Source organism: Plodia interpunctella, chromosome 13, assembly GCF_027563975.2.
Source record: "Plodia interpunctella isolate USDA-ARS_2022_Savannah chromosome 13, ilPloInte3.2, whole genome shotgun sequence".
Taxonomy (NCBI): Eukaryota; Metazoa; Arthropoda; class Insecta; order Lepidoptera; family Pyralidae; genus Plodia; species Plodia interpunctella.
Window position 1 is genome coordinate 8,522,941 of NC_071306.1, and position 15,158 is coordinate 8,538,098.

Consider the following 15,158-nt stretch of genomic DNA (forward strand, 5'->3'; position numbering starts at 1 on the left):
TTTTCTTTCTTAAAATTACAGTCTGTTTTTCATAGAAATCCTTCCATCCTTAACCCACAAAAATATAAAACACATTATACAGTCTCCCATAGGGTGCATAATGATGCACAAATGGATGCACATGCACAATATGCACATTAGACGGGTGCATAAGTTAATCAATATTAATGTTACCTACTGACCTCACTACACTTAACCTGTTTTAAGACTAACTGGCTCTTTCCTCTTCTTTGAGTGTTTCTGGTTTAATTCGGGGATGTGACGCCTCGAAGCCTAGAAAGTAAGAAAGTAAAAGTCAAATCAGATAACTTGAATAACATAGTAACTTCTGACATCAGTATCAGCAAATAACACACTCGAAAACAAAGAAAGAAGCATAAAAAAGCTGTTGCCTGACGTCGCAATGCAAAGGAATGCTATTGATGCCTATCAGCTGCCAAGCCCCTTAGTCGCCTTTCACGACAACCAGAGGAGGTTATCAAGTGCTCCTATTTATAATTGTAAAAAATTTGAATGTAACTGAAATATGAGTAAGTCAATCACGCAAAATCTACTTGATGGATTTCGATGAAACTTTGGTAAACGTGTAAGTATAATATGAACCTAGGGGCGCTACTATTATAAAAAAGTAGCTGATGATCAAATATTTGACTACTACCTATTTTAAACTATATTAAAAAACTAGATTATGAAATGACGACCTCGGTGGCGCAGTGGTAAAGTGCTTGCCTCTGAATCGAACGCCCCGGGTTCGATCCCCGGTAGGGTTATGATGGAAAATGATCTTTTTCTGATTGGCCCGGGTCTTGTTTATCTATATATGTATTTGTTATAAAATATGGTATCATTTAGTTAGTATCCTATAACACAAGTCTCGAACTTACTTTGGTACATCTGTGTAATTTGTAAAAAAAGAACCATTTTTTATCATAATCTAGTTACTACGTATGTTGGATTATATTGATATTCTGATATCGCAAATGAAGTAAGTGTATGTGAGATAAAGGGTATTTATTATGCGAATGGATGAGCATTCAGTCCGTTAAAAGCATACCATACATTCAAGAAAAAATGACACAATTTTCTTATGACTAATAATAAGAAGGACACATATCCCGTAAATTACAGCATTTGCTCCATTCTACAAAAGCAAACGACATTCATAGACTTTCAATCATAATAGACATCACAAGTGCGCTAAATCTATTTGAATGTCAAATAGCTGTTTTTTGCATGAAAATCGTTCCATACTCTCACCTACAGTCCGCATGGTGGGAATAGTTATTAAACCACATTTTATTATTGATAAATAAGGATAATTACATTAAAATCAAAAGGTATTCGTGATAAACATTCACTCAACCTCATTTTTCCTTGAAATTGTGTACTTATATCATGAAACAGTTGAATAAAAAACTTCGAAATTCTGACTCACAAGATGAACTAGCTATTGAGTTGCTAACAAAACATCTACTTTTGATATATAAATAAATGCCACATTGCATTGCCCATGCAAATATATACTTTACAAAGAAAATTGCAATATATCTCTCAGCATATTCTCGGTATATTCGGGGCTGTGACGCCTCGAGTCAACGTGAAATAACCTTAAAGTTTCAAAGATTAGCTGTGATGATTTTACAACAAAAAAATGCGGTGCCTACTTGTATGTATTGTCTATGTTCATTACTCATGAATAACCAGAGTGATAAATTGATAACAGTTGTAATGGGTGCTCTGCAAATGTTGACTAGCTCGTTAGCGTTACCCTGCTCGGACAATTAGCAACCTAGGTGTGTTCATGGGTAATGGCCAGGTAATAACCCTGTAAATAGATATATTCACACGGGTATTATACAACCGTTTTTACTCATGTCGGTCGATTGGATTGAGGGCTTAGTGCGGCTTTGCATTTCACTGCTAACTATCGAATCAATTCGAAGTGAGATGCACACTTGTGTGCATCTCATAAAGTTCATACAGAAACATAAAGTAAAACAATCATATTTTGGTGGTTGTTTTAGGTTTACTTTTATATGGATAGTAATAAAATACGTATTAACCAGTACTCCGTATATTTGCAACTGTCCGTAACTTATTAGGTCGTGGCCACCAATACAAACAAACGTACATGCATCGCTCACGTATCCGCATGCACACATACATCACGCTACAAACATATTTATTCAATTAGGTACTGCATAATATTGTTACATGTGTCCCTACGTTTATCGTTGCGTCACAATGGCGCAATATGATTTGTTAGTTCCGTCTCACTTCGAATCAACTCGATAGTGAGATATGAATAGCGAACTCACACTAAGCCCTTTGGTCTCTATGTGAAAAGTCCACCGTTGGCCACCATTTATGTTATTTACTTTGTTCGTTTCTTACGCAATAAAGTTATACAAAACAAATATTTTTACAGGTTTTAAAGTGCTCACTTATTTATTTTATCTGTGCACTTCCACATTTTTATAGGGATTTTATAGGGTTTCATTAGAGCAACGCAGATGAACGTGCAACTATAAAAATGTTAATCAGATGCACATATCGATTAAGTGATTTAAAGGAAATTTTAAATAGCTCTTTGGCCGCGGCTTCGCCTGCTTTAATTTCCCGCGGGAACAGTTATTTTTCCGTGATGGAAGGTAGCCTCGTATATCCTTCTCCATACTTCAATCTACATGTATGCAAAGTCTCGAGAAGATTGGTTGAGTAGATGAAGAGAGAGTTGGGTGAAGAGGTAACAAACAAACAAATTTACTTTCGTATTTATAATATTACTTAGGATTAGGATTGTTGCTGGCAAGACAAGTTTTTTATTTTTTTTATTTTTGTATAAGGTTGTTGTTCTAAAAAAGAAGATCTTCGGCTACGAACTCTGTCGTGTGTCCCAATTAATATAAAAATAAAATACAATATCAACAGCAGTTTTTTTGGAATTTCACAAGATCCTAACAAGGATAAGTTCGATACTTAACTATTGTTTATACTTAAAGTTACCTTTGAACTTACGTTCAAACATAGTATTTGTAGAAAAGCTGTAGTTTTTACGTCTTTTGGCCTCTACCTACTATCCTATACGTGGGCCATCGTGACCCAACACGCGGGCCCAATGCAATACGGCTGGGACCAACAGCTTAACTAGCCTCCTAAATTATGGAAGAGCTCGGATTTTTGGTCACCCATCTTGCGGAAGCGGCCACAGGTCGAGCTCCTCCGACAAAATCTACTAAACAAACAGAAAATATACACACAATACTTATATACGAGTAAGTATATAAGTATGTGTATGTCACAATGTCGATGCTACAAGGAAGTAGCCGAAAAATATGCCTTTAGACAATTGTAGTCACTCTCTAGCCATATCCCTTTCGCACGATCTTCGGCGTCGTTAGTTCCCCGGCTATTGGAACGCATATAGGATGACAACATTAAGCTAGCATTTCTTGCGTTTGTCCTTCTGCCAGAACCAGGTGGAAGACACTTTTGATCATTAGCAGTTTGAAATTTTTCCTTAAATACAATTTGTCCTTCAAACACCTCGCTTTATAGGACAGCGAACTGCCACTCCATAAAATGCTCGTCATGCACTTTATAGTCAATTTATTGCCAAATCGTAAAATGGCGACATTCACAGGTAAAAATGTTTGTATAGGGGTGGGATTTTTTTTTTCATTTTATCACTTATGGAATGATGATTGAAACATTTTATTAGATTTATGGATTGGTATTTTTAAAAGTTTCAATCCAGGTTTTAAACATAATTAGAAAATAAATGACAATACCAAAATAAACGATTACCTTGTCTGAACTACATTATTATTTATAGGATATCTTAGCGTGTAGTTACACTCTTGAATAACAATATCCTCCCGTGAATGTCGTACGCGGCGATTAAAGGGCAAAAAGGACACAAGGATAGGCAACAAGCACATTCCAAAAGAGAAAGCCATAAATCAAAGTCAAATCTCCCAAATGTAAAGGTACACTTTACGCGGTCTGCGGGCTTCACTGGACAATAAATGGACTTGATGCCACGAGGCTTCTTCTAGTCGACATAGCAGACAAATTTATATTAATTTAGACCAGCAAAGTAGCTAAATCAATCGCCTTCTCAGTACCGTCATTAGAGCCTTCAACGGTGCGAGAGGGGCGGTAATGACATGACAAAAGTAAAGGTCGTGTGACTGCGGAGCAATTTAATTCAAGGGACTGATTTCGGAGACACACAAAATCCTAACTAATATTATAAATGTGAAATAAATAAAAAAAATAATATATTAGGACAAATCACACAGATTGAGCTAGCCCCAAAGTAAGTTCGAGACTTGTGTTATGAGATAGTAACTCAACGATACTATATTTTATAACAAATACATATGTATATAGATAAACATCTAAGGCCCGGGCCAATCAGAAAAAGATCATTTTCCATCATGACCCGACAGGGGATCGAACCCAGGACCACTCGGTTCAGGGCCAAGCACTTTTACCACTGCGCCACCGAGGTCGAGGAAAGTTTGTTTGTTACCTCTTCACGCTCTACCTACTCAACCAATCTTCTTAAAATTTTGGATACATGTAGTATGAAGTACGGAGAAGGATATAGAATACCTTACATTCCGGAATACCTAACTGTTCAATTGAGAAATTCACGCGGGCGAAGCCGCGGGCAAAGGCTAATTAGTCGATAAACCCCATCTAACTTGTATTTTTCGGAATCCCCCAGAGCACAAGTTTAGCAATTTACACAAGTTTAAAAAAAAAAAACAGAGACACGCGAATATTATTAATTCAAACAGAACGTATGTGTTTGTTTTACTGTATGTGTTTGTTTTACTGTACTAATGTTTTATCTTATTGAATGTAAGTACATCGAAAAAAGTTTCGAGATACTTTTAAAAAGTACCTAGCCGTATAGTGTCTCTTGTAGGTGTTCCTCAGAGCGTTTCGACCGCTGCGACCGCGCTGTCATTTACGATCTGTCAATTTTTTTTCTATCGCTGGAAAACACGTTCGGCCACGCCCCTTTCTATGTTTATGAACAATGTTCTTCAAAACATGACGCAGCGGACCGGGCTTAACCAAAACGACCCTTTCGAGTCGTTCGTGCAGTCCTTACGAGTGCACTTACACAACACTTTTTTGAAATGTTGATATTAACTTCGCATAAAATATCTATCTACTCACGGTAACTCACCACTTCATATGTATAAAGGTACTTTCTAACACCATCTACAGCTAGACATTATTGCAGAAAGGTCATCGATCCCTGTTTCAATTACATTTAAGTTAGAGTACTACTAGTGAAATAAAACTTAACACAAGCGTTCCATTTTAGTTAAACATTTGTTTTATTTCTCCAGCATACTAGCATAGAATAAGGGATTTTTATTTATGCACACAGATTTTCATTTCACGCAAAATAGGCGTATATTTGATCTTAATTGCGGGTGGATACAGAGTCCCGACCTCGGTCAGGAAAAACTTATAAAAACTGATTCCCACACGAGGGTGGGACGGAGAATTTTTATAAAAATAGAACTGATTTGAGTCAAATCAACTTCACTTGCGCAGATTGTTAAAATCAATCAAGGGAAAGCTACAAACTTGATAAGATTATCTTTGACGGTAGTAGGGTTACGTACTTATAACTAATTACTCGTAATCTAAACCAATCAATGTTAACATAGACAAAAATTCTTTTGGAATGTTCACTAAATCCCAAGCATATTTTCATAGAATTTCAAGAAATGGGCCCTCAGACCACACGCACATAAATATATAACTATCTATTCTAAATTCCTTTTATTTGAAGTCGGTTAAGAGAAACTGTACAATACCGAGTCTATTTTTTTCACTTTTGTTGATAAATAAGTTTTCTTTTTTAATATTTCTCTCTATTTTTTTTATATATTCCACTCAACTTTTCTTTCATTGTCTTCGTTTGAAGTAATCAGTGGTTTGGTTTCAGTATAAACTGTTAAACAAATAACATCTAAGCAAATTTTATTCATAAGATTTGTTTATGATTATCTGATAGCTATTCATAGAAATCGTATGCATATAAAACTGTAAAATGGAACGCAAATTTATTAGCGTTCGATGTCCATCAAGTGGTGTTCCTTTTTGGCGACGGTTTCGATTTGATATACATAGTTCTTACAATGAAACATCGAGTGCTGAAATTTTTAATTATTTTAATTTTGTATTTCAGCTAAAATTATATATTGCGCTTTCGGTTTCATTAAAAATGTATGTAACTTAAATTACACATTGTGAACCACTTAAAATAAGAATCGCCTAAATAATATAATATACAAGTAACATAAAATATACCTACTTATTTAAACATTATCGTCCAGGTATTTATGTTGTAATACAAGAAAATCTGTTGTACAAAAATTGTAATGAACACATATTATCATAATCATCACATATACTCGTAATCAAGAAATGTATATATATTTCAGAAGAATATAAAGGAATATTCTGATTTATTTCGACTTTATGTTCAGGTTAAATACATTCATATTTATTATGGCCATCTTAGCTACTTCTCTTAGCGTCACGTATCGAAACTGTGGCGAATAAGGAATAACGAAATCGATGAGCACGGCCATCCATATTCATGTTTTAGTAATTGCAAAAGTTCATCGTTCGCATCATGACTCACGTGTCATATTCATAGGAAAAATACGAGCCGCGATGAATGGGAATTGAGAAAAATGCCACATCATTAGTCAGCCATTTTAATAAGCTATATTGTTGTGTACATCACAAAATTAAAACGGGAGGTAAACAACGGAAATTATTTTCTTTAATATCTCCTATGTACCTTAAAGTTTTATTGTATGTATAGATGTTTTAAATCCTTAATCATAAACAGTTGAACATATAATAAACAGAATAGTTATTATAACATTGTAGTGTTAGGTAAGAACTTAATTTACGATGAAAAACAAAGTAGTCGCTTGAAATAAACTCATAAACTCTGTATCTGTATACTGTATTTTATCTATAAATATATATTCTTGTTGCCTTATGCATATTTCATTACTCGTGTAACCTGAATTATGACATTATTTCCTGTCGACTGCATGCAAAAATGTGGCATAAAACACTATGTAAAAATAATATATGAAAGAAGGCATTATATATTCAACTAGCTTTTTACCGCGGCTTCACCCGCGTGTATTTTCAAACTCTATATATAGGGATTGATTTTTGAAATAAAAGTAGTTTATGTTTGAAAGGGAGTCTTGAAGTATACGCATACCAAATTTTTAAGGGATCTTTCAAATTTAAAGATCCTCACTTACATGAGCGGACCCCGATCTTCAACGCTCAATGGCTGAGGAAGTAACCGGGAATACACATATTCGCATTTATTATTAAGATACGTAAATATGAAGCATCTATATACATATTTCGATGGTTTATACCAAATGCTTTTAAGGCTTTAGGAAACTAAACTTTTAACGTTACGTCAACGAAAATTTGTCAATTGACGTCTTTGGAGAAAAGGCCGCGGTGAAGTTTGTCGCGCCGCTTCTTCTTCACCTGCGCTTTGGAAGTCGGCAGTAGACTTAGTTTTAAGTAAATTTTTGACGTCAATAAGTGATGTATTATTATCGTAGGTACATCATTATCATTTTCATACATATCGTAATACATTAGGTATCCGAGAAGGATGGCGTTCATTAATAGAGAGGCCTATTTCCAGCAGTGGGAAAGAGAGAGCTGTCAATGATGATGAAATCGTTATCATCGTTAAATAAATAATTTTGTTTTTCTTATTTTTTCTTGAAACGGTTTTGGTCTGCACCGACCTTAAAAACTCACTTTTTCGATTAAGAAAATAATATATTCGAGCATACTCGTAGATACAGAAATGTGTAAATTAATGTGATATATGGATAAGATAATCGATTGTGGTAGTTATGTGGTGGTTAGGTTTATCACACAAATACCAATAATAAATAAACATTTTTTTAAAATAATAATGATAAATATTTACCCCTGGGTATATCAGCCCCCGACTGTCCACTAACCTGACTTTCAATCACATATCGAAAGCTATTAAGAGTGTTTATACACCGTTTATAAAACCTACAGAGTTGGTTACGCTCGGGTAACCTTTTTGTATGTCATTTTTCTCTCGGCATTTATAGTTCTATCACAGATTTATTGAACTATTTAATACAACTATGGGTTCTATATAAACTAAAGATAAATATAAAACCCTATATTTGCCGAATTGAAAAATAATGTAAACATAGAAATTTGTCTCTGTACAAAAATGCAAATTCAGTATCAGCGAAACGCATTGTCATAAACTAACTTAAAACAAAAAAAAAAAAAATTTTGTAGTCACGATTCTCAACTTACTTCATAGTCAGTCGTATTTCCTCGTGGCCTCGTGGTCATTACTAAAACGATATTATTCAATTATTATTTTTAAAATCATGAAACAGAAAGACCCTTTCTTTCTAGTTATTTATAAGTTTAACGTGTCTGTCCGTTTCGTATGCTGAACCGATTTTGATCTTGTTCTTTTTTATTTGAAAGAGTTGTTATTAGTCTTTTTTTCATTTTTTGACGACCTCGGTGGCGCAGTGGTAAGGTGCTTGCCTCTGAACCGAGAGGTCCCGGGTTCGATCCCGGTCAGGTCATGATGGAAAATGATCTTTTTCTGATTGACCCGGGTCTTGGATGTTTATCTATATATGTATTTGTTATAAAATATAGTATCGTTGAGTAACACAACTCTCCCATAACACAAGTCTCGAACTTACTTTGGGGCTAGCTCAATCTGTGTGATTTGTCCTAATATATTTATTTTTGCAAAATGTATGTTCAGCCATGTGGAAGCAGTTAGTTCTTTTCTAGCAGATGAAATGATGAATTTTATTGTAGTCTTGCATCATATACTCGTATTAATATGTGTGTTCGGGTATATATTTGTATGGCCCTAAATGCTCTTTTCTATTTAACTTCACAACAAATACGTCTGCGGACAAAGGTCGTTGGACTTCAAACACGACAAGTTAAAGTAAAATTCGCGTGCTATATATCTACACTCACGTTGTTGTTACTATTTATTGGTTCCATACAAATGTTTGCCTCAAACAACACGCGTGGCTCTAATGAAACTGACTCGACACGACTTCATTTATTCAATTAAACTGACTTCTGATACATTGAAACCTTAAAGGCGGATAAGTTCGCTGAATTTTGACGGATTCGGCTTACATTGCTGGTTCATAAATGTGGTAAATAAAAGCTTTGCACACTAACTACGTAATGTTTATGCATTCAGATCGGCGTTCGACCATAATGTGGAGTCGGCATTAACGTTGAAAAAGACACTTAAGTTATTTTTTTACATGCGGACCGAACAGTCAGTTGACAGTTCTCTGTATACCTTCATAAAAGGGAACTGACGGCTTGATGTGAATAGGTACTTCCTCTCTTGAAGGGCTGTCAATTCAACGTCATTGTTTGAAACAACTCTAAGAGTGGGTTGCACTAATCAAGTTTAACGTTGACTTTAACGCCACTGGCGTTAAGACAAAATGGTGTTCGTTGCGTTTTTGTGTCTACTGGACCGATTGTTATGAAATTTGGCACACGGGTAGAATATAACCTGGAATAACACAGGGTACTTTTTAACTCTAAATTCCCACGGGAGCGAAGCTCCGGGCGCAGCTAGTAATAAATAAATTGACAACAACAATCACTTGTCATCATAAGTACTGATTGCCCAGTTGGGAAACAAACCCAGAACCTCCAGATAAAAAATATATATGTGTATGTATATCTGGTTAGTTTGTCAATTATTTACTTTCTCGTTTCAGGGCGAGCATAAACGATGGTACGTCTATGACAGAAGTGGTAGAATGGTATACGAACGCAAATGCAGCCTTTTTGAGCCACCTGACCAAGGAGATCAAGGACACTGACAGCAGCACCATATGGAGGTAACCACATACTTTACCACACGTCGATGCGATGCAAAAATATCAGATTTATGGACGTAAATATGGACCTATACATATGATTTTGTCCTGTGTTATTATTTACTTATGTAGAGCCCACTGTCCACCACTGCTGGGCAAAGGCTTCCCTCCATTCTTTACATTGTGTCCGGTCCAGAGATGTATTTGTCCAGTTTTTGCGGAACCTGTCCAAGTCATCTCGCCATCTGGTTTCGGCTTGCCCGGTCCCCTGTTTCGGATCCATAATGAGGCCATCTTTTCCCTGGAGTGGTTTGGCATTGGATGGACGTGGCCAGCCTAGTCCCATTTGTCTTGTATAGTATATAATATGTAATTTACATACATACATTGGATATATGAATGTCGCGTCGCATCGCGCCGCTTGTCTCAATGTGGACAACCCGTTACCTAGGTACTAGTTACTATATATTCAGCCCCATTCTGACTACTGAATTTTTTACTTAAGTATCACGTATCATTAAATACCAACTGCGTAAGTATCATTTTGTCTGCCATAAAAAATCACTGTTAACCGCTCTTTACTGAATGGTGTACAACGTTCGTAATTCAGTCAAAAAGTTGTTGTCAAATCGTACCTAGTTGACAGTGGTAAAGTGCTTGCCTCTGGACCGAGAAGTACCGGGTTCGATCCCCGGTCGGGTCATGATGGAAAATGATCTTTTTCTGATTGGCTCGGGTCTTGAATGTTTATCTATATATGTATATGTTATAAAACATAGCATCGTTGAGTTAGTATCCCATAATATAAGTCTCGAACTTACTTTGGGGCTAGCTCAATCTGTGTGACTTGTCCTAATATATTATATACTATTGTTTGTATCTCCTTTTGGGATTCACGGCACTAAGTCCGGTCCTTTGAGAGGCTTGCGTGGGGATATGGATCCAACACGTAGAGGCCCTTTGGAGAATTTTGATGTTGTGTAGGTCTCCCGCCAATACCCGCTCCCGGATATACCAATGAAATGATATGCCCATGAGCAGGTCTCGGCGGGAGTGTGAACTATTGCAGAATAATGGATAGAAGTACTGGTCTATAGAATGAAATTTGGATGGGCTGAGAATGGGCTATTGCAAAGAGTTCGGTCACCTGCCATTATATACTATTATTATTATTATTTTTGCTCCTTACAAATTAAATGGGGTGGGCGCATAATGCATTTTCCTGTAATAAAGATTATTTTCATTGATTGTAATGTCTGTTTCGTATCAAAACACAGTGAAAAGAAATGACCACGAAAATTTAACGAAGCCCCGGTGCGGAGCTAGAAAGTTTAATAACTTTTGCAATTATAAATATCGATGCTGGCATTTAATTCTGTTTTGAACAAATTTCGCAATCGCCCACGTAACGCCTGTGACATCGTGAGGAAACCTACACTTTAGTTAATTATCAAATGGTACTTAAATGGGAACCATTCCATTAGCTTTGCTAAGAATATCTATGTGTGCGTTTCATTAATGAAGCCTCTAAGTACTGTTGATAAATACGTATATACGAAGAATTAAAGAAATACCTTCTTTATGGCCCCAACGCACTGTCCGGTTAACCGCATTGCGTCTATCCGACCGGCTTCAAAATTATGTGTAAGTACACTCTGTCCAGAAATTGAAGAAAAACGTTTTTTGACGTACTTCATTTTTTTGCCATTGCAATACCAAATATAATGGTCAAGTTTGGTTGATGAACGCTAGTGTTGCCAGCCAACAGGAGACAGCACGCTCATTTTATTTCTTCACGGTGTAAATCATCCCATCGCAGTGCGAATAAATCACACGATTTTCGCCCACAAACAGACACAAATTCAGGCTGGAATTTATTAAAAAATCTTGGGCTGGAATTATTTTAACGAAATACAAGCACAGATGGAACTAAATGCACTACATGTTAAAACTTTTTATATGTGCTAGCAGCATAATATGAAGTCGCAAATGTTTGCAAACCGGAGATCGATACAGCTGCACGCTGCAGCTGTATCGATCTCCGGTTGCAATAATAATGAGTAGGTGGAATGCCGGCTATATACTGCCGGCAAACAGTTCGTCTAACTGTGGCAGATTCGACATATATTGCCGACTTTTCTATGCGGGAAATAATAGGAAGAAGAGAGAATGAAAGAAAATATGTTTTTTCGACAAAAAATATATTTTATTTAATATTAACAACATAAGGTTTGAAGGGAAGGAAGATTTTTTGTAGAAAATGTGACCAATCAGCATGTTGCTGTGGCAGAAGCCACTGCGCTAATTTTCAGCTGGCACCATGAGACATAGGTATAGTGGCTTGTAAATAAATCAGGTACTAAAATATAAAACAAACATCCGATATAAAATTCATAGACGCAAGTTGCAGGATAAGCATAATAAGCTCTCGTACTAAATACGTATTGTTGATGCATTCGCGTCGACATCCGTGTTTGATAACATACAAGACCGAGTAACTTCACGTTTTGAGATAAGCTTCAGTGTATTCAGCCTGATAAATTCAGGGCAAAATATACCCTATGTCGTTTTCCAAGCTCCCATCTATTCCTTACCAATATATTTTATGGTTCTTTATAATTAAACATAAAAATTAAGATATCATCCAGCCTCATCGTGACCTCTATGTACCATGTTAAAGTAATAAACTCATTCATTCATTTTTAAATATATGTATAAGCCAATTTTTAATTATGTGATAATCAACTATCTATCTTCTAGATATCTACAATTAAACTAGATTTGTTTGAGTTTGTATAATTATCAACTTCTTTTTTTTTTTTGCTATCAGTCACATTAAAATTGCCTCATACATGTTCCAGCATTGGCTTCTGATTCTGAAATTATAACTTCCTAATATTATCGACACATTCACCTGAAACTATGTCCACTCATGATATCAAACCCGTTTGACCGAGCTAATCAGATTAAGTGGATCCTACTGTGAGGGCGTGGTGATATCATTATATTTTATATCACACTTCGCTTATAAGCCACTATCATTATTGATGGGGTTAACTATTCTATTTTCTTCGGTTATAACAGGCCATTTTAGGGTCATTTTATTCAAGAATAATAGTGATGTCCATGAGTATGTGTCTATGGTCGATTTTTAGTAACGCATATTACTGCAATCTGCTACCACAGAAAGATAAAAACATATAAAGAAAGCGTCCATGAGATACCTTTGAGGAAAGGCCACTTACATTAATTTAAAAAATAAACAAATAGTATAGATACAGGATAAATATGTAAAGTCTATGAAGTTAATAAATACAATTATTAAAACCTAAAATTAACTGTCATTTTTTAACAACTTTTATGGCATAAATAAAAGTTGCCAAATTAAAGCCGCAATCATTAGTTTAGTGGTCTACTTAAAGCACATGTGTTTGATTTTCGGGCATGTTGTTTATTATCGTTTTATCCGAAGTTCCCCGGGAGCTTAATTCCTTATGTTTTGTATTAACAATAGCGGGTCGTTTTAAGTTTGTTCTCGTTACAGATATTTGGTGGGGTTCAAGAATTTGTTACGAAGCATCGAGTGTAAAGGGATAGCTTCAGTTCTGGGCATCAATTATTTTGCCAGAGGATCTTTGCAACCAAGAGCTCACGAGAGGTAAGTTGTTACCCGTCCTAACAGAACCAGACCATGTCCTCCCATGGATGTCGAACGACGCGATTAATGGGCATATTGGGACAGTAAATATAATGGGCATAATGGGACAGTAATTATAAGAGGGTCGACCTTCTTTTTTACCCAGACCCCTGGTTTTGGGTACAACACAACCGTGAATGCAAATGAAAATGACGAATGAATTTGACGAACTCGATGGCGTAGTGGTAAAGTGCGTGCTCTGAACCGAGAGGCCCCGGGTTCGATCCCCGGTCATGATGGAAAATGATCTTTTTCTGATTGGCCCGGGTCTTGGATGTTTATCTACGTATGTATATGTTATAAAATATACCATCGTTGAGTTAGTATCCCATAATACAAGTCTGGAACTTACTTTGGGGCTAACTCTGTGTGATTTGTCCTAATAAATATACAGTACGATATATCATTATGGTACGATATATATATGTAATTAGTCACAGCATTCTATGTATATATAATGCTGTGACTAAATACTGATCTAGTATAAAACAATTTGTCTGCTATTGATACAAAAAACCAGAAGTTCTTTATCTAATTTCTCCAACTACTTATGTTATCAGGTACATAGCTCACATGGTGCTTGGCAGAGATCTCCTGGACAACACACTAAACTTGGTGCCTTCGTTGATTCCACTCCATAAGGACATCAAAGAAGACAGCCCAGAGTACCAGGTCTTAGAAAAGAAGTAAGTGATGCTCATCTATCTATTAACAGTCAATCTGGAACAGCATCTGACAATATCAGGATATGGAGATCTTCCAACACAATAAATATAGGCTTGCGATAAATTGAGCCGTTGCTTGATTAGCACATAACACTGGAGATTCTTTCCATAGGCGATAAGTAAGCAACCTATAACTATTTAACCCTGCCGTAAAACGTGGCTTTATCTCCGCGTTGGGGATTAAAACATTATATAATCGTTCGTTTCAGGTTTTGTTCTTTAATTTCTTCAAATCTAGAAATATAAGTACTTACACACTTAATTCAAAAATTGCAAAAAGTAATTTGACGTAAAAAGTTGCCTGTGAAGGTCTAATTTCTGAATAATTTCATTTGGATTTTTTATTTCAACATATTACATCGACCATGGATAAAAAATACACTAAGCATAGAATAAGGAGCTTGAATGTTATAAAATCCTCCTATCTCCTAATCCTCCAGGAACCAACAGATTGTAGACAACCGTCACCAGCCAGGAAGTGTCAACGACGCCATTGAATATTTCGACCAGACAGCCACGTTGCTGGACAAGTTGAGGGCTGTACAGAAACAACTCCGGGAATACATCAGGTTTGGGCACACCGTCATATATGCATTCATTGCCTTCCATTTACCATTCTACGGCAACCTTCTTCTTATACTGAAATCTAGTTTTATTGCCAATAATTGTGCAGCAGAATTATCAGTTTGGGCATCACGGTCTATAATTATAATCTAAATGGCACATCACCGTGATGTATCCTAGTAAAGGTAGAGGTTGTAGAGTGTG

The 15,158-nt window shown here is 36.0% G+C and overlaps 1 protein-coding gene across 3 annotated transcripts in view; it reads left to right on the forward strand.

Annotated features, from left to right (window-relative positions):
- LOC128674944 (uncharacterized protein) overlaps positions 1-15,158 on the forward strand; it is a 45,885-nt gene that overhangs the window by 24,287 nt on the left and 6,440 nt on the right. For all 3 annotated transcript variants that reach the window (XR_008405214.1, XM_053753955.2, XM_053753956.2), the window contains exons 5-8: positions 9,867-9,989; positions 13,513-13,626; positions 14,226-14,351; positions 14,831-14,959. Coding sequence is in view for 2 of the 3 variants with exons in the window: in XM_053753955.2 (XP_053609930.1) it covers positions 9,867-9,989; positions 13,513-13,626; positions 14,226-14,351; positions 14,831-14,959 (492 nt within the window). In the remaining variant the exon portion in view is untranslated. The remainder of the gene's footprint in view (positions 1-9,866; positions 9,990-13,512; positions 13,627-14,225; positions 14,352-14,830; positions 14,960-15,158) is intronic.